This window comes from Corapipo altera, unplaced genomic scaffold (genome assembly GCF_003945725.1).
Source record: "Corapipo altera isolate COAL_440 unplaced genomic scaffold, ASM394572v1 2b, whole genome shotgun sequence".
In the NCBI taxonomy this organism is placed as follows: domain Eukaryota; kingdom Metazoa; phylum Chordata; class Aves; order Passeriformes; family Pipridae; genus Corapipo; species Corapipo altera.
Genome location: NW_020884874.1, coordinates 32,598,270 through 32,625,697, shown reverse-complemented (window position 1 = coordinate 32,625,697; position 27,428 = coordinate 32,598,270). Strand labels below are relative to the sequence as shown.

Genomic DNA, 27,428 nt, shown 5'->3' with positions numbered 1-27,428 from the left:
TTTTAAATTTCTGTTACTAAAAATACTGCTAAATATACACAAGAAAAAAGTTTCTGGTCACTCTGAGCAACTTTGTGTTTATCCAACTTTATGCCTTTAAGGTAGATAAGTTGGAAGAAAACTATAGCAATAGAAAGAATTAACTAGATTCATCTGACAAAATCACTCTAATAGTCTGTACAGCATGTCTTTCCTATATCTGGTAACAATTAATTGCTAAATGTAAGAAGTTTCACATAATACTATGAAAATTATTGTAGGTGATAATTTTTATCTTTACATGCAAATTTAACTTCGCAAGTGAAATTAATACTTAAAAGTGAGTTTCTTGTTCTGTTTTGTTTTTTTGTTTTTTTTTTTAAACTAGTTAGAATCACTGTACTCCAGACCTTCTGAATGCCATGCTAACCTGAATTCAAAGTAGGTCACTTGATTTCTAACTTGTAGAAAGATCTTAGAAAAATCACAGCTTTTATTTTTTTTTTTTTAATGTAGTGGTATATTCTAGTTCATTAACCAATTACTGAGGCTGTACAGATCCCATTCCAAGTAGTTAAAAACAAATACAGACAACACGTACACAAGCAGGAGCACAGAGAACACTGGGCTTGGCTCCCCAATGAAGCTTGAACTACCACTGGTAGGAGCTGCATGGTTTCTAGCACACATTTCACATCATTTCGTAAGAAGCAACTACCTTTTTATTCCAGGTCACATGTATACAAATCACAAGCTTCTCCAACTTCTGAATGTATGAGAGTTTATTAAAATAAATTAGTGAACTCCTCAAGGACTTTCTTCTGAAGGCACACAAAGAGTTAGTTGAAGTAACCTGAAGTTACACAAGTGCTTTCACAGTAACTTTACTGCTTATTTACAGTATATTTGATAATTAACTGAGAGTGAAGAGCTAAGGTACTAAACCTCTGACTTCTAGAACAGCAGTTTAACAATAATAGTTATGGGAAATCCAATATCTTTTTTCTTACTCGTGGTCCTCGTACAGCAAGCATCAACTACAACAAATAACTAAGGCAACTCTTCACAAAGAGTGCATTGTCAAGTTATGAAACCAAGATTTCAATTACTAAGCAATGCTTTAAAAAGCCATTAAGTAATATAACTCTAAGATATATGCAGCTAGTTACATGGCTTTATGGAATTGCATAGTATAGTTCCTCTCAAAAATCTGTAATTCCAAGGAGTTTCAAAAGAATCAATGTTTTTAGTATGGGGGTATGTATGCACGTACATATATGTATACAGATACACGTTTAATTTGGAAGAAAAATGCAATGGAACAGGAGAGAGATGTCCTTACTGCCACTACAAATTCTCTGAATGCTTTTCCCAGTAGAGGCACTTTAACTCCAAAGCAAAACAACTTTGTGAAAACTGAAAAGGGAGAAGAAACATTTGCCTAAATATTCTGTCCTGAATAATGACTTGCACTTAAACTTTCTTAATGGAGCACAATCAGGTTTAATTTAGAGGCCTGTATGTTGTAAGCAGCACTGAAATAATAAAAACTCAATTTGGAGAGCTTAATTTAATTAACCACACAAAAAAAAGCCACAGAAATACACAAGTGTTACTTCCATTCTGTTCTGTACTTTCTTCCCCTTTATACCACATCAGCGTGTAAACGCCTTACTTGGACCCTGCACTCCTCCATTGCAACAGAACCTTTAAGTTCTAGTAGAGAAGAATAACACAACTTCTTATTTTGTCAGTGATCAATGAAAATGGTTGGGGTAGTTGGGGTAGATTTTGACAGGACTGTTTTTCCCAAGTAGTTTGAAACCATTCAGACCAGAGAAGCACAAAACAATTCTTCTAGATAAAATGAAACTATTCTCCCTCAGAAGGTAAGTGTACAATAGAACTGAACACTTAATGGAGAAGAGAACATGGCAGGTAAGCAACAAGCTTTGCTTAAGCAGGGCGGGGGGAAAGAGGGAAGACAGGACAACCAAGCCTAAGATAAAGACACTTCTATATGCAACAAAACTGGTTACACAGGTATGGGACAAACAGTAATTGAGACTAAGTACAGTCTCCAAAAGGTCTCTAAATGGGCCTCTAAGCATTCTCCAACTGACTTTTAGAGACACACCAAGAGGAAAAAACAGCTTCCCAAGAACTACTTTCCTCATAAAATTCACTACACAGTGTCTCAGGACAGACAGCACTGAATGAAAAAGAAAATTCAGATCTATGGCTTAGTAATCCATACTAGTTTGCTGTTTAACATAACCTTCTTCCCCTCACTGCAAATCAAGCCAAGTGGAATATACGCTGATTCAAGTTTCCAAAGCAACCTGGTGTGATCCAAGGGTAGCATCACATGAAACTTACATTTAAAGACGACCACAAGGATCAAAAAATAATTTAGGGACTAAAAAGATATACTTACATCTGGATATTCTTTTACAGGCACATATAGTTTCTCTTGTAACTGTACAATAGGTCCCACAGCATCTGGTAATTCTGCACTTCTCTTCTCCGTACTACCATTTAATGTGTCGTTATACATGTCTTTCCGTACTCTGCTAATTTCTGTGGGGGGAAAAACGTATATTAGGCATCAAATACAGTAACAGATTATGATCTAGCATGACAGTCTTCTCTTTCTATTATTTCCCAAATCTTAATGCCATTTTCTTTTTCTCCTCATGAACATCACAGTAGCTGAAAAATCTACTTTTTTTTTTTAATCTTTTCTGTTTTGTTTGGGGGTTTTTGGTTGGTTTTTTTTTTCTTTTTTGTTAAAATTTCAGCACCTAACTTAAATGTCTTTCATGTCTGTAAATTTGCCACCTAGTCATTCTGTTTATGGAATTCAGCTATTAAAGTAAAAATTATGTGCAGCTCTTTAGAACACTTACAGGATGTATAAAAACAGTTATTGTATGTATTTTTTTATAATTAAGCACGCAGAAAGGAAAACAAAATTTACAAATCTCTATCTAACATTAAAAAAAATAATAGAAAAATGCATCTATACAGTACTTTTTGCTAGTTATGGGATTAACTACAACATTTGGATATTAAATGGTGCATCTTTCAGCAATGAGAAACAGGATAACTCAAAGGTGCAGCTACTGAGCACACAGTGTGACCATAAACTCGCAAATATTGTTTACTGACTACCCCTAGCAAGATAATAAAAAAATGAAGATCAGCATCCTGGGCAATCTCTACATACACCCACAAGTCGTGTTACTTCATTTCAAAGTAATGAAAAACTTCTCAAGAGCACCAGGGAATGTCAAAGGTGGACTAGTAAGTACTGTTTATACCATTTACACCTGTATTACTCACACCTTGAAGTATTTACTTGAAAGATGTAGTTCAGAAGTTATAAACAAGGCAGTTAAAAAAGAATAATTTGATTCAAATCTAGGTTACTGTCACTAAACTATAATAATCTGAGAATGGCCACAAAGCCTTCTCTCGTTTGACCAAAAAACACATTTAACAAGAGGTTACATTTTATTTCTAAAACTGATAAACTGGTATCTAAATTGCTGCTGCAAGGATAAAAAAAATCCCACATTTCAAAACGTATGGAATCCGAATTAGTAAAAAATGTTCTCAATGAGTTTATTTTGATATCCCTGCAGAATTGCTTAAAATTAATGCATTAAACAACATAATGTATAAAACTAACATTTGAACAGAACTGTTCCCTAAACATTAAGACTTATGATAGCATAGGTTGTAAAGTAAAACCAGGTATCAGTAACTCCTCACAATTGTTACAACTGCTTTCAAAACCTTCAGAAGTAACATGACATCAAAATCAGAAATCTTATGTTTTCATCTAAACGAAGGAAGCCACAGAAAGAAGTAGTAACTTGAAACTCTAGCAGCAGACAGGAGATTCATATAACCTCTGTTTCATAATCAGCTTCTTCTCTGGCAAATGATTAACAGCTGAGATTTCACCACTTGAAAAGCTGTGGGACGGGGAGAACGTCAGAAACAAAATATCTCTGAAGCGAATATTCAAGAACAAGTTGCTTCTTCACTGGAAACTGACATAATCAGGTATACTATATCATGATTTGGTAGTTAACACCTGCTTAGAATGGAAAACCACAAATTTCATCATCATTTAATTATAGCTCAAGGAAAAAATCCTCATCTCCTTCTATACTGATAATGTTGCCAATGAGCACAAATTCCTCAGAACTACAAGCAGTATTTATACTGGCTTCCGCATATAAAGAAATTCTTTAGCACATCTCTGTGAACAAATATTATTATCTTCTGGCAGACTCTGTTTCCTTTTCATTCTCTTCAAATTTTCCATTAATTTACACTACACTGAAACAAGCTAGGCAGTCTGCAGAAGTAGTGAAGCATAAGTAGCAGCATGGTCATTTTTATTTCTGTTTGGCAGCTACTGAGTAGCTGTACTGAAAATTTCCTTTTGAAATATATCTTTCATGCAGAACATAATCACTGACATTAGATATCCTAGTTTTCACAGGAGAAAACGAACATTTATTTTAATCTTTCTCTTGCAAACAATCCTATGTCACATTCGTGACACTTTAAAGTCAAACATTGAGAACACACACAGATAGCATGATAAGCTGACTTGAGGACTACCACTCAATTTTGGCTGGTGTGAAACCTAAGCTATCTATTATGCCTAAAATTTTATAGAGAATGAAGACACCTATCGACTCAAGGTCTTTACTCCGCTACAGGATCAGACACCTGAAATCTAGTTTTCTTTGCATGTATAGGTTTTTATTTTCTTTACATTCAAGCCAGTGGTAAAGGTGACAAACATCAGGACAGGGACAGTCAGTCACATCAACTCAGCAGTATCACTGGCTCTTTAAGTGCTACTATTTCTTCTGCTTCTTAGCATTTTATCTTCTCTACTGCCTTAGATACTTTCCCTAAGACCTCAGAAGAAACATCAGAAGGAAAAGATGAAATAATAAGCATGTATTCCCAGTTTTCTTTAACTTCTGATCAGGTCTACAGACTCCCTTTCTCTGTAACACATTATCTAGGAGCCACTCTTTTCATTTATCTGGTATTTGGCAAAACTGAAGGACTACTGCTTAAATAACAAAATAATTAGATTGAATCTCCAGTTCACTCTTCTCTCTCTCAATTCTAAGTATGGATAGAACACAACTTATCTTCCTTCCTAACATATTAAGGAAGCTGACTACAAGCATTGTCTCAAATACATAACTCCTGAAATTAGTTATCTGCTTGATATGCCTCCTGGGATTTTTCAGATTCTGCTGAATCATTTTATACATCTTCAAGAATACTTTTTTTTCCCTTTTATGACTAACAGTCATTTCCTCACCTGCCTCTTATTTAATCACATCTCTGGTGTCTCCACAAGACTCCATACAATGTATTGAATTTTGATGACATAATCCTTCCTTTTACAGTCCCCATTACATCCAATTCAAGCTTCTAGTCTCCTGAGTATCTTGCAATTTTGCCACTCGCTTTAGGCAGACACGAGTATCTAAAGAATTATTCAGCACCTCCCTGAAGTTCATCAGGAGGGAATAAGGTTCCAAAAGCCTCACCTGCATCATGTTAGAAAAGGTAAAAGCTCTGCTCTCTTAAGCTCTAGTAAGCACCTGTTTTATTCTATTCTGAAATATTTTCAACTACTTAAAAATCTGAGTAATGCAAAAGTAGGAAGGCCATATCCTCAAAACACACCTTCTTATTTTTTAGCATTGAATTCACATACTTTTTTTAAAAAAAGCCACCAGACAAACTGAAGTAAACAGTTTTTTATTTAGATTTATTTAACATTTCTTACACACTACCAGGTAGGTCTTCCCTTGCCCAAAAGCTTCTTTGGCATGTCTCTCATGAAATCACACTTCTCAAGTTCACTGGCAAGACTTTAGCTTCTTCACATTTACAATTCTTTACAGATTCTTCAATCTCACAGGAAGCCAACTGATTTAAAAGTAAGGAAAGCTTTACTTTCAAAGTGAACATCTAAGTAAAATTCCAGCTACTTTATCTTAACACTGCAGTGGTAATTATGTTGTATAACACCCCAGGGATTTAAAACAGAGTTAGCAAGGAGAGATAATTATAATAGTAGATGTGGCTAAAAAAAAAAAAGCATACAGCAGCTTCACCATACCCCTAAAACCTGTGAGTTCTGCAAATGCAGTAATACGGCTCCTTTCAGAAGATCTAACTACCCATCTCTACTGTAGGTAGAAGTAGAAACTCACATGAAGAATTTCAAAGCCTCCATTATTCACCTCTAACAATAGCCTCCCCTGTACATTTTAAGTAGTAAGTTTAGCAGTAAATGACAAATTTGTCTTGCTCACAGCAGGGCAGTGGAGGAATAGACTCAAAAAAGGACAAACTGGTGTCAATACATTTATCTTGTTTCACCTTTAATATGCCATGACATAGACAGCCATGGTAGCAAAGACATGTATTCTGGTCCGGAGGACATTTTCCTTCCTCTATCCATAAAAACTACACAACTAATGTAATCTTTTGTTTCCTTCATCTACAGATCATATTTTTCCATCTCTCTACCTAAGATATGACCTGAAGCAGGACATACTGTTTCTACTGTCTACATCTGTCTGTAGATACGTACTTTTTTGATTTCTTCATGAAAGTTAATGATAAAGTGTTCCTCCCTGTTGAGCACATGGAAGACAGTGTTCCTACGAGTGTCTGTCATCACATTAAAAAACCATTAAGAAGTTACTCCGTTTCAGCTGCCAATTATTCCCTTAGAGGAAGTAAGACACTGCACATGTGTTTAAGACTGCTGGATTGAAACGTAAAATGGGTTTACATAAACCATCCAGGAAGAATATTCAAAGTAGGAAATCACTGAAAAGGTTCAAATCCTTCCTCTCCCACCACTTTGCAAATCACCTTCATCCCCAGTGACCACAGCTTTACTATTTCTCACCACGAAGGTTTCTTCTAAATTATACGGCTTTATCTTTCGGAAGAGCAGCAGACGTAGTTCTCACTGCAATTTAAGCTAGAACTAAGAGTTTGAAGAACTGAAAAAAATCTTCTGATGTTAACATTAGCTACATCCGTTTAAACAGAGTTAAACTGTCACCACTCTCAGCTGACGTTTCTTTCCTAAGTCTAAGACAATGTTGAGCCATCATTGCACATAAAACTTAATTCTTGAAACCAAAGGAAATAAGACATGTTCCCCTGCCACAGAAGAGACCCTTAGCTATCATTCATGATTTTTACAATACACAGCACATGAGGGTGGGACAAACCAATGGCCAAAATCGGCAAGAGATTCGGTGCAAATCAAAACACTAACCATCTTTTAACACCCGTAGGCATGCTTCCTTAATGAAGGGAAGCACCACACTTTCAAAGACTCTCACGTACAAAGTAGTTTCCATATAAAAAAATAATAAAGTTAGGAGCAAATTTTTAAAGCTAAAAGTTTAAGAGTTATGGTAAGAAAAACAGTTACGTTCATATAGCTAAAGACCTACACGGTACTTGGATCTCAGTGATGCATAAAACATTCAGCTTCAGTTTTCTACTTTCTCACAGAAATCAAGTTATGCCCAAAATACCAATGACACTAAAATTTTTAGAAAAAGCCTAATTTTACATATTTTGACAGAAAAAAGTTATTTTTTTTTCCCTCACAGACTATGGCACTAAAATAAGGTGTAAACAATGCCTTCAGTATTTTCAGAATAGTTTTTTGCAAAAAGTGAAAAATTCTGACAACAATCTATGAGAGAGAACTTTATTGAGTTCATTCAATTCATGAGATTAGAATGCATTGTGCTGAGGGGGCAGGTAGGGAAATAACTGATTCAAGTCCTTCACATTCTTTACTACTTCGCAGTTTAAATGCAACAAAATGTGTTCAGTAAGTTAATATTTTTATTGCACACAACTGATGCTAGATTGTCAATTTAGGCATTTAAGAGTTACTTTTAAGGAATAAAATATATTTTTTCGAATTCTTCTGTAATCAGAAAGGTCCCCCAACTAGTAAACAAAGGTTACAAACATTCTAACATGTAAATATATAATTACCACTTCGGAAGATCCAAATCCATTGAATATGAATCCCAAATTTATACAGACAAACTATTCAATTTTCCATTAAAGCACTACCCATCAATTAGACAACTGCAACTAGATACCAGTTCATTTTATATAATACACAGTGCTTCAAACAGCACCCAACAACACTGTAAACAATATGGAAAATATAACTAAGAATGGAGAGAGAAAGTAGAAAATGTATATAACTACTATATTCTGCTCTTACTGAAAAATCTCTGAAGACAAATGAATTATAACTTCTCTTGAAAGTGTTCTGAAGGCTAGTGCAGAGCATGTACTGTAACTACAAGATGAGTAGTGTACTAATGTTCACCCTTTGCACAAAAAGAACCTTGTTGACACAGCACATACCAAACTGAAATACAACCTTTATTATAAAAAATTAAAAGAGAAAACAAAGTAACATCACACCATTAATGCACTAGATCAATAAGCACTATCTCTTAGAAGAAATGAAAAAGAATGTCAAAGTTCTGTACATCACCACTGAGAATATGGCAGTGTCACCCAACAAAAAAAAAAAGTGTTTGCATTTCAAATTTCAATTCCCTTTTTTAATGCCCTGGAAAAACTACAGGTTCTTCTCCTTTGTTTCTCTGAGCCCAATCTAGTGGTACACGTCCAATGATTAAACTGTCAGTCCAGTGATAAGTGGGCAGCACTTTCAGCAATTTGTCAGCACTCTTGGTGTCAAAATTCAGTAATTTCTTTTTGCAAGAAGAGCCTGTAAAACTCCTTTTGTGGCAATTGTAAGGTTTGCATCAAACTGACTTCAAATCCAAATAGAGCACACTCATCTGTTCTCTTTGTATAAATGTCAACAGAAAGCTTTTAAGTGCTTTATTATTGGTGGAACATTGCAACTCGTGTGTTTTCTAATCTAGCAGCTTTAGTATGCTTACTTGGCAAAGAAATAGCTGGTTTTATTCATCACAATTTTAACAGTCTTCACAGTTAATACCAGTGCTGTTTGCTATTATTGCTGATGCAGCAGAAATAGCAATGCTAGCAAAAAAACAAGTCATTTTTAATATTGTGCCACATGGACCTGTACCCGCATGCATCATCAATATACAGTCTAAAATGCTGGCAAGTATTTACACCTCCCACCCCGATATTAATCGGTGAAATGCCCAAGCATCAGATTAACAAGATTCATAGCATCTTTCCTTCAGAAATCAATACAGAGTAGAGAAAAAAAAATAAATTTTAGACTTAGGATCAAGCATCAAAGCTGATAAAACCGACTTCTGACAACTTTCATATATCAGCAATTTTGGTTTAAAGCATGACCTTGAACTCTGACATAATTAACTGGCAAATTTAAAAGTCATGTATCTGTTTCCACTCACTAAAACTGGCATTTATGTTATTTAACATTATGACACGTCTGAACGGCCAGAGCAGGTCTGATAAAAAGTCCATCAACTCTTCATTACAGCTGACAGTGGCAATCTGCATTTGCTTAGAAAAATAATATTAAGAAGATTAAATACACTCTCACTTTCTTAGTAAGCTCAAAAAACTGTACGTTTAAGATTAAGTTCCGGTATGTGTCTCATCAGATCCCAATCCTATGCTCCAAAAACCTAAATATCTTTGTAGTGGTTTGAACCTTGTTTTCCCCCCAGAGGCTAAGAAAAGTGGTAACCCCCAGGGGTGGAAACCCCTGGAAGTTTTGAAGTTCTGTCCAATGAGCGCTCCTGCAGAAATGTAAACATATCACAAGCACCGGAAGAGAAGAGTTGTAGTTTGGTTGGTTGAAGAAGTAGCCATGTTGTAGTAGCCACGAGGAAAGGGGCCCAGAGCCCCTCGGGGCCTCTGGGGCCCCCCAGCCCCAGCTGGGGGCTACAGAGACTTGGAACAGTGTTAAGCTGGACTATGTGTCTGTAGCTGATGTTTTCCATCTTGAGTGAGCAGAGACGGAGCAGAAGTGGCGGCAGCGTCCAGAGGTTATGGCTGAGAGCCAGGACAGATAAGAACTGAACCGGAGGAAGCAGCAGAAGCTAGCAGCAGAGCTACGGAGTTCTGGGGGTAGGAACTGATACCAGACCCCCCAAACTCCTTTGAGACCTCCTGGAGAGGAGGAAGATGATGGACTCTTACTTGAAAGAGCCTTGAAGTGCAGCATGCACTGCAGAGAGGAGCTGAGAAGCTCAAAGGCACCCTGAAGATGGACCGGGACGGAGAAGGAATGCGGGGGGGTTGACCTTGGCCCCCCTCGCTGCTGCTGCTAAGCTAGCAGCCCTGAGACAGAGTACGGAGCTCTGCAAAGGGGAATTGAATCCCCTGAGGAAGGGACTTTCACGAAGATGCCCCTGCATTTCGTGATATACCTGTGGTGACGCGAGTCTTGTCCCTGCTCGCAGTCCACAGGTGAGGCCTTCACTTGGACCGAAGAGAGCTGAGGGGCTTGGAGACCCCCTTGTGTGTATTGAACAGAGATCCAGCTACAACAATCCAGTTACTGCTGCATGCATGAGATGAGGAGACCTGCTGCCTTAGAAGAGATTCCTGCTTTGGGACTGGAAGGGATCTGTCCTTCTTTCCCTCCTGGACTTTTATTTGGAGGGGAGAAGAGATCTGATCCATTGTAAATACTATATGTCATGGTAGAGATAGTTGTGATCGTGTGTATAATGTGTTATAGTATTTATTTGTACAGTCATTGTAATATATTCCCTTTCCCCCATCTGAGTCTGGTTGTGTTTTGTCTGGAAAAAAACCCATCTCACATTGGGTTGAGATGTGGGAAGGGGAATGGAGCTAGGGAATTGGATTTTGGGGCTATCTCAAACCATGACAATCTTTAACGTAAAAATCAGTATAGAAGTTCCCAAGAGGACACCTGAAAGAACTTTCAAGCAGTCTACTTAGCATATTCAACTAACATAATATTGCAACTGACATACGCTATCCATCCACATCCAAATGAGTATTTTCGTAAAATGGAAGGTTTCTTGAGGTGAGTAATAAGCTGACAAACAGAAAACAGTAAAACTGAACAAAACACATAAGAGTCAAGGAAAGTGATAGAGAATATTCATATTTGTTAAGTCTCAGCACTAGATCAAACACACAATAACTCCAAGTAAATGAACATATACTGTTCTGCTTGTTACAAAATTTCCTTACAACACGGGTTAGATTAACAGCATCAAACTTTTCAAAACATTCACCGTTGGTAAAGCCCATGAGCACAGTACAACTGCTGAAGCAGATTTGGTGGTTCACATGTGTATCAGGCTTAATTACTACCCTCACAAAAATCTACTCTAGCTGCCTTTAGCAGCAAGTTGCCCCTAAATACTTACAGAATCACAGAACCAAACAGGTTTGAAAAGCCCTCTGAGATCATCAAGTCTAACCTATGACCCAACACTGCCACGTCAACTAGACCATGGCACTAAGTGCCACATCCAGACTCTTCTTAAACACCTCCAGGGATGGTGACTCCACCATCTCCCTGGGCAGTCCATTCCATGTTTAATCACCCCTTCTGTGAAGAAATTTCTCCTTATGTCCAACCTAAACCTCCCCTGACTATGCCCTCTAATCCTGTCCCTAACTGCCTGGGAGAAACGACAGATCCCCCACCTGGCTACAACCTAGTTTCAGGTAGCTGTAGAGAGTGATAAGGTCACCACTGAGTCTCCTCCAGACTAAACAACCCCAACTCTCCCAGCCACTCCTCATAGTACTTACCCTCGAAACCCTTCACCAGCTTTGCAGCCCTTCTCCAGACTCACTCTAGCACCTCAATGCCCTTCATTTGTTACGAGCAGCACAGCTAAATGTACATCAAGCTGCCAAATCTATTCTAAGTTTTTGTTTGGTTGTTGTTCTTTCCACACCCAGTAGCATAAATCAAATGTTTAGCAAGTAACCATAATAATAAACAACCTGAATATCTTAGATGTGGGAGAATCTGCTGTAATACAAGTCTGTACAAACTACTCTTCATCAGAAAGGTTAAAGAAAGGAGTCATCTGTTCCATGAGATTTAAACAACATTACTTGGTGCTATTTAAACACATCAACTTGACAGCATCAGCTCACATAGAACATCTACAGTTTTAGTTCCTCACATGGGTATTTTTTAAGCAAAAAAAATCTGTTACCTCAGTTTACTATCTTTTTTTGAAATTGATCTTTGTGAACATTGTAGATTGACTGCTTTGCAATGGATCTTCTCTACCCAGACACTATCCCATTCTCCCTTCACAAGAGTCAACTGGTGTCAGCTTTCTGCAGGCATATTGTGCATATGAAATAAACTGTACTTACATTGAAAAACTGAAGTCATGCAATGGGAAGCTCTGTAGTAAAGTCAAAAGAATATTCTCTCAAAAAGTATACTGAGCACTTCAGAAAACAGTAGCCTACTTCATATCAGAATCCCACAGATATCAGCACAGAAATCCTATCTACTCTATGCTATTCTGCAAATATGTGCAAGGAGTGCCTAAAAATAAAGGGCAAGACACTGTTTTACAACCTTTAAACCAAAACAAACTGACTTAAACAAATTCCTTGCTGAGACCCTCCAAAATGATGAGTTTTGAAGTTTACTGTAGAATGATGGAGTTAACCTAAATTTCATGCTTGCTTATTCTTGGAACTGAGAAATAAAAACTGCTAAAAAAATCTACTTGAAAACTAAACAGCAACACCATTAGATTCCTCTCTATATTCAAAGGTGCATCATAAGGTTCATCAATTTCAAACAGCAACATAAAGTACATGCAGTTATTTTCTCCGTCTTTGGAAAGCACCCACAACCATGCTCTACTGTTAGCAATTAGAAGAAGACATTCCATTGGTTAATGTACTCTGTCTTTTGTATGAAAGGAGGGATTTTTTTTTATTTTTTTTTTTTACTTCCGTGATCACCCAAAAGTAATTACCTACTCAGTAACACAGTAATGCTAGTGAGTCTTCTCTCTTTTACTCTTTGCTTTAAGGCCAAAGCAAATTTCACACATTTTAACAGTGCAAATCCAATCTGAGGGAACACAAAACTGGATCGCTAATATAAAGTATTTCAGGAACTTTTGGAAAGTGAAAACGCATATCCTCCTGTTTCCTCTGTCAATTTTTCACACAGTTTTGTATGTCTTTGTGTCACAAAACTCAATCTTCAACAGTTAATGCACACAGTGATTACCCGACATATTAAAAAACGCTACACATCTGGATCATACTTCATGACTTAAAGGGGAGAAAAAATTATTAGTCAGTATTAGCTGATTAGTTGTGAAGTACTAACATCATGCATTCTTTACTAAAAAAGATATATACTATACTGCTATTGAGATGCTGATGAAAACACTTTAAACCCCAGGATTTGGGCACTATAGTTTTTGTATCTGTGACATCTAAAAAAACTGATTATTGGTTATCAGCTGAGGAATTTACCTAATACTTTAAGATACAAAACACCAAAATGTGAGAAAGCAAGCATACCTAGTGAAAATTAAGTGACTTAGCTATAAAGTGAACATTTCTAGTTCGAACCTACTAATATATCAACACAACGGTATTCCAGTACTTGTAAGCAATGTCTCTCTCTGTATATGAAGTACAATTTCCTAAGAGGCCGACCTGACGACTTCCATCACTTCAGCTGGAACCTAATCCATTTGAATGGGACTGACTAGTTCCTCTCATTCCCAATTTACTTTTTCTTAGCTGATCACATACAACAGTAATACAATCCCACTTTTATACACACTGCTCCCCATCACACAGTATTGTTTTAAATGCTGCCCTACCCAGGCTCTGTCAGCATTTTATTTGCAAGACTAAGAAAGCAACCCTCTTTGGTTGACAAGTACCAGCACTGACAAGTTAGTCATCTACGACATTAAAAATGTTAACTCTTGCACTGCTCTGACAGTAGTTATATTATGAAGATGCACTGCACAACTTTAAGTATTAGGAGACTCCCCAATGTTAGGCACTACATAAAGATCTCTACTTTACCACATACATAACCAACACTGTAGCTTAAAGAAATTTGACAACACAGTTGACCAAGCTACAGCCCTAAATTAAGCATTACCCACCTGTGTGACAAGATTATACACATCCAATATATCTTTTAGTTTATATTTATTAAGTTACAAAGCTTAATTAGCAGACATCAGTTCTTACTATAGCAGTAGTTAAATATTCCTGCACGCCATGAACTGATAGACTTATCCATTACACTGCTGGTGAACTAGTATTTTGCTTTAGTAAGCAAAGAAGACTTCAAAGGAGATGGCCATCAAATCGGGTTATTATTTAAATTTTCAAAACAGGTAACTTCGATGAAGTAATGGAACTTTTTAGCAAAATCATCTGAACATAAGAGGTCAAATACAAATGTTAGAAAGAAAAAACCTGAAAATCCTGAGTTGAAAGCACAGTAACCAAACATGTACTCATGCCAGAAAACACTCCAAAATTTAATTCCAGAATAAATATTCCAGCCAGACACATTAGTCCATTTTTATTATTATGCCAAATTTCAAACATGTTGAAGAATTAAAAAAATTATATGAAAGTCTGTAAAGCATATGACAGGTTTACCACAGATAGACAGTGCTAGACTAACACAGTAACTGTAAGAGCGCTCAAGGAAACAGAGCAATGCTAAGTTGAGTTTCCCATGTAATCCTCTGCATGGAATTTAACTAAAGAAATTTGGTTAAAACATGGCAGGGGGGGTTGAAACTAGATGATCTTTAAGGTCCCTTCCAACTAAAACCATTCTGTGATTCTATGAAATGGGTACTCCTAGAAAAGCTCTTCAAGGTATAAGCTAAAACAAAGTGACAATAGCTGTGCTAAAAGTAGAACTAATTAAAAGGAGGTTAACCAAAAGTGACGAAAAAACCTCATAAAGGGTGGACTGAATAATCTCTAAAAATTAATTAGTGAAGAGGAATCTCACTCTAAACTGTTAATGCTACAAAACAACGAGGTTCCCCCAACAATAAAAAGTGTTCTGTATGACACTGACGGGATGCAAAACCCATTATCAATCACACACTGACCAGGAGGGACACCAAGCAGTGACAGCAGTAAAGGAGAAAATATTTTGATTCAGTTGTATGGTATTTTCAGTAAAGAACTGAAAAAATTGCATGAGCAACTCTTAAAATGCTGCATATAATTTCAGTCATCCTCATTTAGAAAAAAATACAGAAAATATTAAAGTATATTCACATTGTGTAAAAATGGACAGCCACTCACAGAAAAAAAAAAAAGAGCAGTTTGCTCATTATGAATACATTGAGGAGTGTCACCAGAGTAAGAGTTACAAGGACAACATGTGTAGTAAAATTAAATAGATTTTAGCTGTCCACAAGTACAACAGTAATATAAATTCTGAATTTGAGACACATGATTTTGGAAGAACCCACCATACTGAATTCTCTTATCTGGGGAGCAAAATTAAATCAAACATGATCTGTTTTCAGATAACATAAATGATACATAGCTTGGGACATAATTTCCTTACCAAGACAGGTAAGGAAATCAAAACAAATTAGGTCACACACCAAGAATAATTCTGTATGCACGTGGTTTATCAAACAGCTCCATGACCCACGCCTACCCACAGCAAGATTAAGGTTTTTATTTCAAGCACCAGTCTTAAAAAGAATCTATTAAAATTGCTACATATGCTAACAATTTTACCTTACAGAAAATTGTAATTTATTATACAAACACAAATGGTGACAAAAACTTATATACGAGAAATATAGCTAGCCAAAAATTTTTTAACATCATTAAGGTGTTGAAAGAATTTAAAAAATGCTTGTATTTATGCTAGATGGCATCTACAGAAAACAGCATTACTTAAAAACTGTCACTGAGTTCCTCTATTACAACTGCTAAACAACTTCAATATCGCACTGACATGATTAAGATAACCAGTCAGCTTTGAAAAGCTGGTCATTTTTCATCAACCTAGGGAAAAAAAGAAGTGTGCTTGAATTCACTGCAAATACATACACCTGAGAAATCTTCTAAAAGATAAATGTAAACATGGTTCTCCAGGGTGGTGAAACTTGGCAACAACTAAACTAAATCTTACATGACTGAGACCTAACTTCAAGGTTAAAAAAATAGGCTGTTGATAATTGTAATTTTTAGTAAAGCTGAGTATTTTTTCAGACTTGAATGTTAAGTTAAAATGAAGAGACATGTTAGTATACTAATCTTATGGTTATCCATCCTTTTGTACTGTGCATTAGTTCAGCCATCTGACTCAACACATTACCAACCAGCAGGAAATCAGCAAGGCAACTAACTCTTTCTAAACATGCACAGCCAGCAAAACTTTAGAGAATCAACTACTGCTACGACCATCACCCTCTGACAAAATGAGAAATAAGAACATTGCTACTTAGGTTTCTTTTACTACAATTAAACGTACTAACAGTTATTTATCTTAATTTGTTTATTGTTATTCCACATAGTGAATGGAATGCTTAATTTAATTTGCAGTTGAGTATGTTAAAATCTACTTAGACCACCTTTAAAGTTTCGTTTCTGTCAAGAAAAAAATAAAGTTTTATACTATGACAAATTCCCATTGACTATCAGAGATACAGGCAGATTCACAATTCTTTTTGCTCCTTTACATGATAAAGATACCCACTTTTCAAAAGCTAGGGTACTACCTGGTCTATTACGTGGATTCTCATTTCCACAACCACAGAACCATGCTCGCTTCCCTCAACCATAACAGAGCATTCACTCAGAATATAATGAGACTGTAGGTGGCTTGCCCACTATGTAAACAGAAGTATTTGGTTAGTGGTACTACTCTAGAAGTACTATTTCTAGAAGTAATCAGAATAAAACAGACTAGGCCAGGCTTTCTAATCAACAATATTTTTCATTTTACAAAAAGTATTTGATCTGCATATAACACCAGTTCCCCATTAGGCATATCTGCCTTGACAGTGAGGTAGCCACAGTCAAAACTGTCCTCAGAGTATTTTGGTCTGTGCGAGTCAAAACTACCTTGAAGGATATCTTTCCAAGGGTACACAGGTAACTTAAGCCCTCTGCCATGAGATTCCAAGTGGCACAGTTACATACACTGATAACAGCAATCAACTAAAACCTAATAAAACAAAACCACAGCCTTTCCTCAAAAAACATCAATTGCACTCTCTTCAGGAACATGAAGAGGTTACTATTTCTTGATAAACTACTACTAATTTTTTTAGAGTTGCACAATGTAACTATCCTGAGAACTATGACAATATGATCATATACTCTTGGTTCCAAAATACACAGCAAAAATGCCATTATTAATTGAATTAATTCTTCACATTTCTAATCCTCAATTACTATTACAAGTCAGTAACAATAATTATTACTACTACCGGATATTTAGGCCCTGCCTTGAGACACCACACTAATAAGATATCACTCTCAACACTAACTGCAATGTTTCTTTGCATATACATTAATATACGCCATCTTGGTCTATAACTTACATCTTTAAGTTAATATTTTCTTGTTCAACACCAAGAGGCATTTTCTAAAAAGACCGAGGAATCCTACTTTTCAGGGAAATAGACCTTTATGAACAAATCCATTAAACACTCTAAAGAAATCAAAGATGTGATTTCTTTTCCCTATGATATTTAAGACAATTGATTCTAGAAAACATGTCCCAAACTGAAATACTTGTTAAAACACCCAGTGTACATGTTTAACATTTAAGATGAAAGTTGAATACACTTCAAGCATGTTTTGGTGTACTTTACCAAAAAAGAAAACATGACCTGACAATGCATTAAGGGCATGTCCTAGTTACAGGACATATAACTTCGAGGCAGGGGAGCATTTTAATTCCCTTCCGGAAAGGCATTAACACCTTCAATGCAGCCTGAGGGGTCATCTCTGCTAATGGGTCACCTTGGACTGGCATAATAGGCAGCTGCAACAACCTAGACCATCCAAGATTCCAAAAATATCCCACAACTCACAGAGTTAAATCACTCCCCACCCTGTGGGAGGTACTGCGCTTTGCCACTTGAACCTGAGCATATATATAATCTTCGGGGTTTGGGACTTCTGGTACCATTCATCAGATCCAGAGGAGGACCAGAACTTCAACAGGACTGCAACTGCCCCTCTCGACAAGACTGTGTTCATCATCTGGATCAACAGGTTCCCTTTCCGTTTACTTTGCAGCCAGAGGACCGCGTGGTGCTCAGCACAGGGGCCAATGAACACCATTCTGTTCTTGTCCCAGGGTGCTGGGTTTTACATCTGTCTTTTGGGGTAAAACAGTTTTTCTCAGTATCATTGTATTTATTGTAATCTTTTTAGTAAATTTTAATCTGTACTCTGACTTGTAATCTCTCTGCAATTGGGTTCATTTCTTCTGCCAATTTACTTTTAAACCAGCACAGGGCGCAACAGTCTGTTTAATAAGCATCCAGACCCTTTATGAAATAAATCTTCTCTATGTAGATGACTTCGGTGGGTTTTTCTCATTTTTTTACAAGGTATTTATTTGAGACAGCTAAAATCCAGCACAACACGCATACACAGCATAACAAGTTCTCAGGTAATTGTGACTGTTTTTCACTAAGTAAAAGTATGATCAGTTTTTCCTCTTCCTTACTTAATAAGCTTGTTATTCTACAAGTCACCTGTGATAGTCACTCAAATCCAGTAGCAAGATGATAGGCCACTGCAAGTCTCACAGTCCTTACTCCGTTAAGGGGGGGGGGGGGGGGGGGAAAAAAAAAAACCCCAACCAAACAAAAAACCCTAACACTTCAGATAACCGCTGCCTGAAATTCCCCAATATCAGAAACATCACTCTTCCAAAACAAGCATGTCTGAAAGTTCTCGTCTGTGTGCATCTTACGGATCAGTTATACTGCCACAAAACAACTGTACTCATATCTGGCAACTTGTTAAATTCAACCAGTCAGCTAGGCTGGCATTTTTCCATTCAAAGACCTCTGCTGCATGAAATAAGGTATTAACTGACAGCAGAAGAAGATACTGTCCAGCAGCAAGGAGGAATGAGACAATTTGCCTCTGGGTTTCACAGATCTTTCCTGACAGCAAAGACATGGCAAGACTCCAAAACCTTGGGTTTACTCCAGGCTCTGGAAAGCAGTTTCCTGTAGCAGACACATACTTTTTGCCTGTTTTCATCATCCCAAACCTTCTCCTACTCCCAAACTGTCTTTTCTCCATACTTGTCACATTTTTTGCCTATGGAAGATACAATTCTTCATTCCTTCAGTTAGTTCTAGTTTCTGCCCAACATCCCCTTCTACCTCCACAAACTATGAAGGATGGCTACACCACCAGACTGTTTTGCCCTAATGCTATCTTCCTGTTTAAAACAAACAATTCCTTCTTGAAAGCTGAAACTTGAGAAGAAACAAAGCTTTTGCTTACAACATGGTAAACTCAATCCATTCTCTCAAGCCCATTCCCCAGACCCACAGAAACTAACAGCAGCAGTTACATGGCTTTCTCAGGCTGGAATAAAGTTTGCCTATCCTATAAGATAGCTCAGTAAGAGAAACTTCATGGAAGTGCAGCACATCCTCAGCAGGATAATCTTTTTTGACATCTAAGTGCTCAAATGCAAACATGCGATCTATCTCATTTAAACGTAGGCAGACTTCCAGACAAAATGACAAAAGCACTCACTTTAGCAACCTCTCACAGAAAATTTTTCAGGAGTATTTTGTTTTAAAATACTAGGACTTTTTCGCCCATGTTCATTCTTGAAAACTTTGTCACTGCTTTAACTGAAGTCTAAACTACACACTTGGCATGAGAAGCTTTAGGTAGTTCTGCAAATTTAATACAACACAAGAGGTCATTTAGTGGAATATGTAATGCAACCTAACCAAAAGCCGTACCAGAGCTATTTAAAATACATATGATACCACCGCACGTTCCTGAGATCATATCTGCAGCTTTACATTACATAATTCATACACTTCTTCAGAAGCACACCCATACTCTGATTGAAACAGGATTTCAATTTATGCACCAGAAATACTAGGATTACTGGTATCATATTAGCAGTATTTTCAGTGTGACAGTGTTTGCTAGCCTGCTCACATAGTCACTATTTGAATTTTCTTTCATGGTTTATCTTGAGTATCTAAAGGAAAACCACCTCCTGCCAAAAAAACAAAACACCAAACAACCCACAGAAACATCCCTCCCTGCCTTTTCCCCCACCCCTTAAACCACCACCATGCTCTCCACTATGCCAAGATGTATTTCAACTTTAAATACAGAGTATCAAAATGGAACCAAGATGAGGCCTCAACTACACAGCAGCTTACACTACTGCTTATACTACTGCTTCCAACATTAATTGCCAGAACTATATTCTGCCCAAGCAGATGAACCACCACTCATAAAATCATAGCCATGCATGACTCCTAATGATATATAGCTACGGCTACCTTACCAGAGGGGAAATGAAATTTTTAACACACACACTGTTGAGCAGGAGTGGAAAAGTCTCATTTTCTTTCTCCATTTAACATTCAAGACTTGTTTTTACAAACTTTGAGTACAAAAGCAACCAAAACCTGAAACAGCCTTTCAGGTTTTATTTTCTGCTACTTTCTGTCTCTTTCTAACTCTTTCACCCGCTCTCACATACTGGTTGCAGGGGGAAAACAATCTTTTTTTAAAGTCATCTTAGAAGGATAAAGAAAAAAGCAAAGGCAAATAGGCAATCCCCTCCTGCCACTAGACCTGCAGAGCATCTGGTAAGAGCTTGACTGCTTTCAATTACATTGTGCTGAGGAAAAAAAAAAAAAACAAACAAAAAACCCCCAACAAACCAAAATGAAACCTGAACAAACAGAAAAAAAACCATAGAAGAGCACAGAAGAGCTTTTTGGGGTCCTCTATCCATCACTGACACTAAAAACTCATTTCAACGTGATTTTCCTATAGAACATGGAACACTAAAGTGTTCTTTTTAAGTATCAAAAAGCACTCAAGGCAAAGTCTATAAAGCTCCATACAGTGTAGCAAAGAACTAGAAATACAACCAGTAACACTAGTTATAATTACTATTCAAAACAGCCTGGATGCATGCGGAATACATTTCAGTTTAACATGAAAAGTTTACATGAGGATATTCTATTAGTTTCCCTCACTACTGTGATTAGTATTGAATCAAAACATCTTAGTTGTTTTATTTTTTCCACTTTGAAAACCAGCAGCCTCGGTATCAACTATTATGATTACTCTAAAAATTAAAAAAAAAAAAAAACCAAAAAACAAAACAACAACAACAACAAAAAACCCCCACACACACAAAAAACCCCACCATTGAACTGCAAATTGCAGCTGTGGGTTTTAACAGGAGACATGAACACTGGGAGCTTTGCACTCCATTTAGGTAAGTGGCTGGTATAATCCCCCAACTCCTCCTTAAGGAGCAAATTAAAAATCAATAAAAGAAACCACCACAACATCTCTGAGAATAATCTCTGTCACCTGCAACATCCCTCCTTTAGGTCAGTAATAAAATTTAAGTGAAACATGCAGATATTGCTGACTGCATGATGAAGCATCTGGACTCACAACTACCAGTACGGGGAGGAGATCCTAAATTAAAGTTTTCAGTTGATATCAACATAGAAGCACATTCTGCAATGAAATTAAGAGACCTGTGTATTTAAGCAACCTGCTTTTAACATTTACTAAGACTTTCCCAAATTATTTCAAGACTGTGAACCACATAGCTTGCATTGGAGACATTTATTAAAATTTACTTTGTTTCTGCATTTCAGTAAACTAACTTTTGTCCACTCAGAGAAATATCAGTAATTGGTAAAACTGAGAAGTAAATTCAGTTTCCTACATCATTCCATTCATTTTCCATTCTTACAAGAAAAGCAACCAAAAGGCAACTCTAATTTTTACAGATTCACACCCCCACCTCAATAAACAAACAGTACTAATTAAACGACCTTTTCTCTCTTAAATAGTCTGCTTCTAACACAACTTTCACATCTGGTTAAGAACGTGAAAGACAAAAAAAGCTGAAGGAGGGGAAGATGTTTTTCTTCTTAAAAACATCTCAGTGAAATACCAAGAATAAAACTGGACTTCCAAGATTTTCATAAAGATTTCTCAAAAGACATTACTTCTCAATTTAACTCATTTCAGCCCACTATCAGATGCACAGATCATTTCTTTAACTTGGAAATGACTACATGCCCTATCTAAAAGTCTTCCTTAACTACAAATGCCTGAATATGTATTTACTAGAGACAAACCGAAAATAGAGCTTTATAATTTCAGTCAACAAAGCAAAACAGAATCTTAACTATGAATGGTAAGGCTTCAGTAAATGATACTTATGAAAGCTATTAAATGTTAGAATAGATTGAGACTCTTCAAGAGGACTGCAATACAAAATGTAGCAGATTAAACCCAATGCTGTGAAGTAAATACGAAGTAAATTAAGCAGGGGAAAAAAAAGTCCTCTCTTATACACAGTGTTAAGGTTCAAGAGCAACAATTCAGAAAAAAGTCCACACCATTTTGAGTAGCATAACAAAGACATTTAAAAAATAATTAATTTTAGGACCCCTAAAGAAATAGAATAGAAAACAAAAAAACCCAGAATATGGTTAAAATAAAACAAGGGTTACCATTACAGAGTAAGCATGCAGCACAGAACACACAAGTTTAAACAAATAAGAAAATCTAAAGGCGCAGACGATCTTCATTGCAGTGTACAACAGCAAGATCTTCTGTACTATGCTCTGTAGAGAATCTCTCACCTTAATCGAAAGAAAAAGCTCTTTCTGAAAGCTTATAACGTAAGTATCAATACAGAGAAAACGAGGTGGAAGTAGGCAGCATAATATATATGGTTACAAGAACAGACCTAGAAAAACCAGTTTAGTGAAAAGATAAAGAAGACAAGATAGGATGAACAGCACAAAGAAAGTATACCAAGACAATTTCCCTTGTTTAAACTCAAGGTGAAAACCAGACTGGATCAAATGAAGGTACCAAAAGGAAACCCATTTTGATATAATACAGACAATACTGCCAAACTGCAAATGTGACTTCATGCAACTGAAGCAGGTAAACAGCAACATAATCACTGTTATTGGAAATAGACCATAAGGGCTCATAAGTGCACCACACACAAAGAAATAGTGACAAGAAGCTAGAATACCCTCCGTTTCCTTGACAGGCATTTCCTCTCTGTTGCTCTACACATAAAAACAAAAAACCAGTAGGAAAAAAATTAACTTGAAAAAAAAAAAAAAATCGATCGACACCAGCGTTTGAAGATAACAGAGCATTAATCATACATTGTACTGAGAGTAAAATGTTACTACTGGTAGTTTTTGTTACATCTTACCATAAGTCGTAACATGAGTTACAACTCATTTTTAAGAGGATATTAAATTCTTTTGGATTTTAGGGTTTATGTTTGGTTTTAATCTGAAACTTAGCAAAGGTGAATGGCAACAAGAAGGTTAAGTCTACACAGACACTGAACAGTGAAAATAAGGTTAATCATAACCAAATAGAAGAGGCAAAGAACAATCACAGTGAGTTGCTCTCTTTACAGAAAAAGAAAAGCATAGTTAAAAAGAAACCACTCAGCCCAGAAAAGAATTGCATATCTTGAGAAAGTTGTAAAACATAGATTAAAAAAATGACAATACAAAAAAGTTCACTACCCTGCAGGAAGTAGGCTACATATCCCAAATTATACACCAAACTCCAGAAGAAATCAGAAACCTGGACTATTACTCCAAAAAGTCAGGTTTTCTCCATCACTTCTTCCTTTGAACTGTGGCAATGGATTTGCCATATGCAGGATGGAAGAAGTCCTGTCAGAGATGGATTAGTGAAGAAAATGAAAACAGTTCAAATGTTACAGAAACTGAAGTTTTTAATGTGGTTTAAACAGGTTTTAAAATGGCTTTTACCTTTTTGCAGAGTCACTGATCTTCTTCCCAACATCCCCTGTGCTCCCACACAAGGTGTCCTGGGAAGGTGTCCTGAGATGTTTTCCCATTGGCCTTTGTTAACCCCTTTCTATTGGCTGTTGACCCTTCACCTGATGGTTTTTTCTATGTGACCCTGAACTTGTGATTGGTTCCCTTTTGACCCTCCTGAAAGCCTTATAAACCCCTACCCCACAATAAACTTCCTCTTTCGTCCGTCCCTCCCTGGTGGTCTGTGAGCTCCTTGCGGGGTCGCAGGGCCACGTGCTGGGGCGGGGGGAAGGGCATTCACCTCGCAGGTAATGGGCTAGCAGCCTAAAGCCTGGAGGTCTCCCCCATTCCCACTAATCCGTCGGATTGAACAGTAAGAAGAGTTACTAACCCTAACAGCACAACGCTGTTAGAAAATGAAGTTCCTTAACATCTCTCACACCATCTCTGCCTTAGTAGGCCAATTCAAGTCATTAATTGAGCAAAAGACTATTCCTACATTTTCTGGTTTGCTTGATTAGCTTTCTTCCAGGTTACTGAGCTGAAACAGATCACTAAAGAATTCACTGAGTGCCACAATTAGCAGAGAGGAAGTAACGGGGACACCTTTCTAAACAAGAATCTACTTTTTGCATCATCAAACTACTGAATTAGTTCAAAACTATCCTTCATAACTTCTTTCCAAGGTGTAGCATTAACTAAAACAAAATGAGGTCCTACAGTTATTTTGAAGTAAACAGGTTGGATATAATCTCTTTTTCTGTTAACTCAGCAAATACATTCCAGTTTCAGCTCTATTCAAGACCCGTACTTGGTCTTTCCTAATTGAACAGGTGCCTCTGAATGCCTACAGTCAGAAGGTAATAGAAACATAAGAACAGGAGTCAATGTTATACCAGTTAACTCTGGTTGCCGGTATATATCTTAACTTGTCCACCTGTGGTAAGAGTTCTAAGGAAAAGTTAGTCCTTCATACAACAAAGTGTGGAATTCCAGTTACTGGGTTCATTTGAATTTACTACAGTCTTAGAACATTAATATAGCATAAAACAAGATTATAAATGCTACTGCACATTTCTAAAGCAAGTTGGGCCACATTTTTCCTACAACTAGAAAATATAGAAATGTATATAGAAAATATATTCTATAGGAACTTCAATCTATATTTTCTATAGAAAAATAGAAATAATTCAATATGGTAAAAGACAGTCAAGAACTTGTCAACCATGCATTTTATTTTGCTACAAGTCTATGCTTTAAGCAAAGGAATATGGATGAATTACTCATTAACTACAGATATGGTGTGTGGCAGACTTCCAATAACTACCAAAATAAGGCTCAACTGTTTTCATCACACAGTGACTTCATAATCCTCATGTCTTCTGGTACTAAGAGTACTACCTATCTGGAAGCTTTACAAAAAAATAATAATTAAAAAATTAAAAATAATAAAATCTATCGGAAAATGGTAACAGATTTGATTTTCTAAAGGGCATAACCAAATCAAGAATAAGAAATGAGCATCTCTTCTTTCGTATACTAACTGAAAAGATTCTTTATGTTGGCCAAGAAATCTGGCCATTTTTCATCTTAGGGATTATATAACCAAAAGAATCATTCTAATACAGACCGTACTTCTCATGTCTTTTAAGATGAGAAACTGGACCAATGAAATACTTGAAAGAATATACTTACCAGATGCCACACCTGATGTCTTAAGTGTTCCTATTCTCTTCATATTAAAGTCAGTGATCAAATCCAATGCTATTCATTCTTCCACCTGAATGACGATCACCTCTCAAGGTACCCAAAACGGCAGTGTTGTAGTGAGGACATTTGGTTAAGAGTTCGGTAAAAGTATCTATTTCTAAAACAATTATCTGCAATTCTTTCTATGAACAGATGATAAGCATACCATCTTTTAGTAAGCTCTTAAAGTATATTTTGTTGTCTTTTTTAAATATAGTGTCCATCATATATGGGAATCATATTTGTACATTCAGTTCCCAGTTATCATACAGGAAGAACATCAGCATTTAGCACTACTAAATATAAGGGATTAAAATTCACTGAAGTGTATCAGTACTAACAATTTTGAAAAATGCTGTGCCTCTATCAAAAATTATGTTAACATACTATTAGAGACTTCCAATGGGACTTCAAGACCAGTTAAATTATTTATAGAACTGCTTCAATGCAAACAGTCTTCAAATATGTGGATATGCGGGTTTTAAACGTCAAATCACACTAGAGTTAAATGTGACACAAGGGGAAATCTGTGTTCCAATTAATTATGCACATTAGGTCCTACTTTATAATAGGAGCAAATATCAAGCTAATAAAGGAATAAATTTTTCCAAATTCCTTACTGCGTAAAGTTTAACCACCAAGGTCTTTTTTTATTATTAAAAACAGACCAGCAATGCAACACTGTAACCAGTTCTTAAATAAAGGAAGAATGACGTATCATCCATCTGAACTAAAGAGGCCAAGCAAATACCCTGCAATTCCTGTGTTCTCCTCAATGTCGAAATGGGTGGATAAATTTAAAGCCTGCTCTCTCAGGAGTTGCTTTATAGGCAATTTTCTCCCAGTATCAAGGTCTGCAATTTCCATTTGGCTGCCAGTTTGCGATTAAATTCATCACCTTTATTATAAAAATGTGCTGCACTCCACGGCCTGCTGCACAAGAATCGTAAGGAAGACATTTTTCACTGCTAACAGCAGCATCATTCCAAAGCAGCCATCACATCCATTCAGACATTAGCACCTCCAACGTAATGCAAGGACCTATCGCTCACCTGGAAAAGCCCTAACAGCAGGTATAACTCAGAGGAAGTTCTTCACAGGTGGTACCTTTAGTTCAACTTTTTCAGTAAAAGCCACCATTACACCTCCTGCATTAAGTGTTTTTAAAAGTCAACAGTTTAAACTGTCAAGAGTATGTTGACATCAAACTTGCCTACTTACATTAATCATAACATTTGTAAGAATAAGTCCTCATATTGACTACACTTTCACATACACCTTCCACTCCTTACTAAAATACATTAAGTTACCTTGAAATACAAATATTTTTAAGTAAGCACTCTACATGATTTTTTTAATATACATTTTTTCTTCATAAAAAGTGTCTTTTTCTTTCCCACAAACTTTGTTTTCAGAATTACACTGATTTTTTTTCCTACCTCCTCGCTAAAATCTTTGGGCAAGGCTGAAAAATACCCATTAAAAAATAGTGAATATTCCCTATCTCTTGATATGGAAGTCATAGGAACAACCACAATTCAAGTAAACTATGCTACATGTTTTAATGTTGTCCTCTGA

At 36.6% G+C, this 27,428-nt stretch overlaps 1 protein-coding gene across 12 annotated transcripts in view; it reads right to left on the bottom strand.

Moving 5' to 3' along the window:
• QKI (QKI, KH domain containing RNA binding) overlaps window positions 1–27,428 on the bottom strand; it is a 158,580-nt gene that overhangs the window by 114,890 nt on the left and 16,262 nt on the right. For all 12 annotated transcript variants that reach the window (XR_003525757.1, XR_003525749.1, XR_003525756.1 and 9 more), the window contains exon 2: window positions 2,417–2,559. Coding sequence is in view for 9 of the 12 variants with exons in the window: in XM_027632871.1 (XP_027488672.1) it covers window positions 2,417–2,559 (143 nt within the window). In the remaining 3 variants the exon portion in view is untranslated. The remainder of the gene's footprint in view (window positions 1–2,416; window positions 2,560–27,428) is intronic.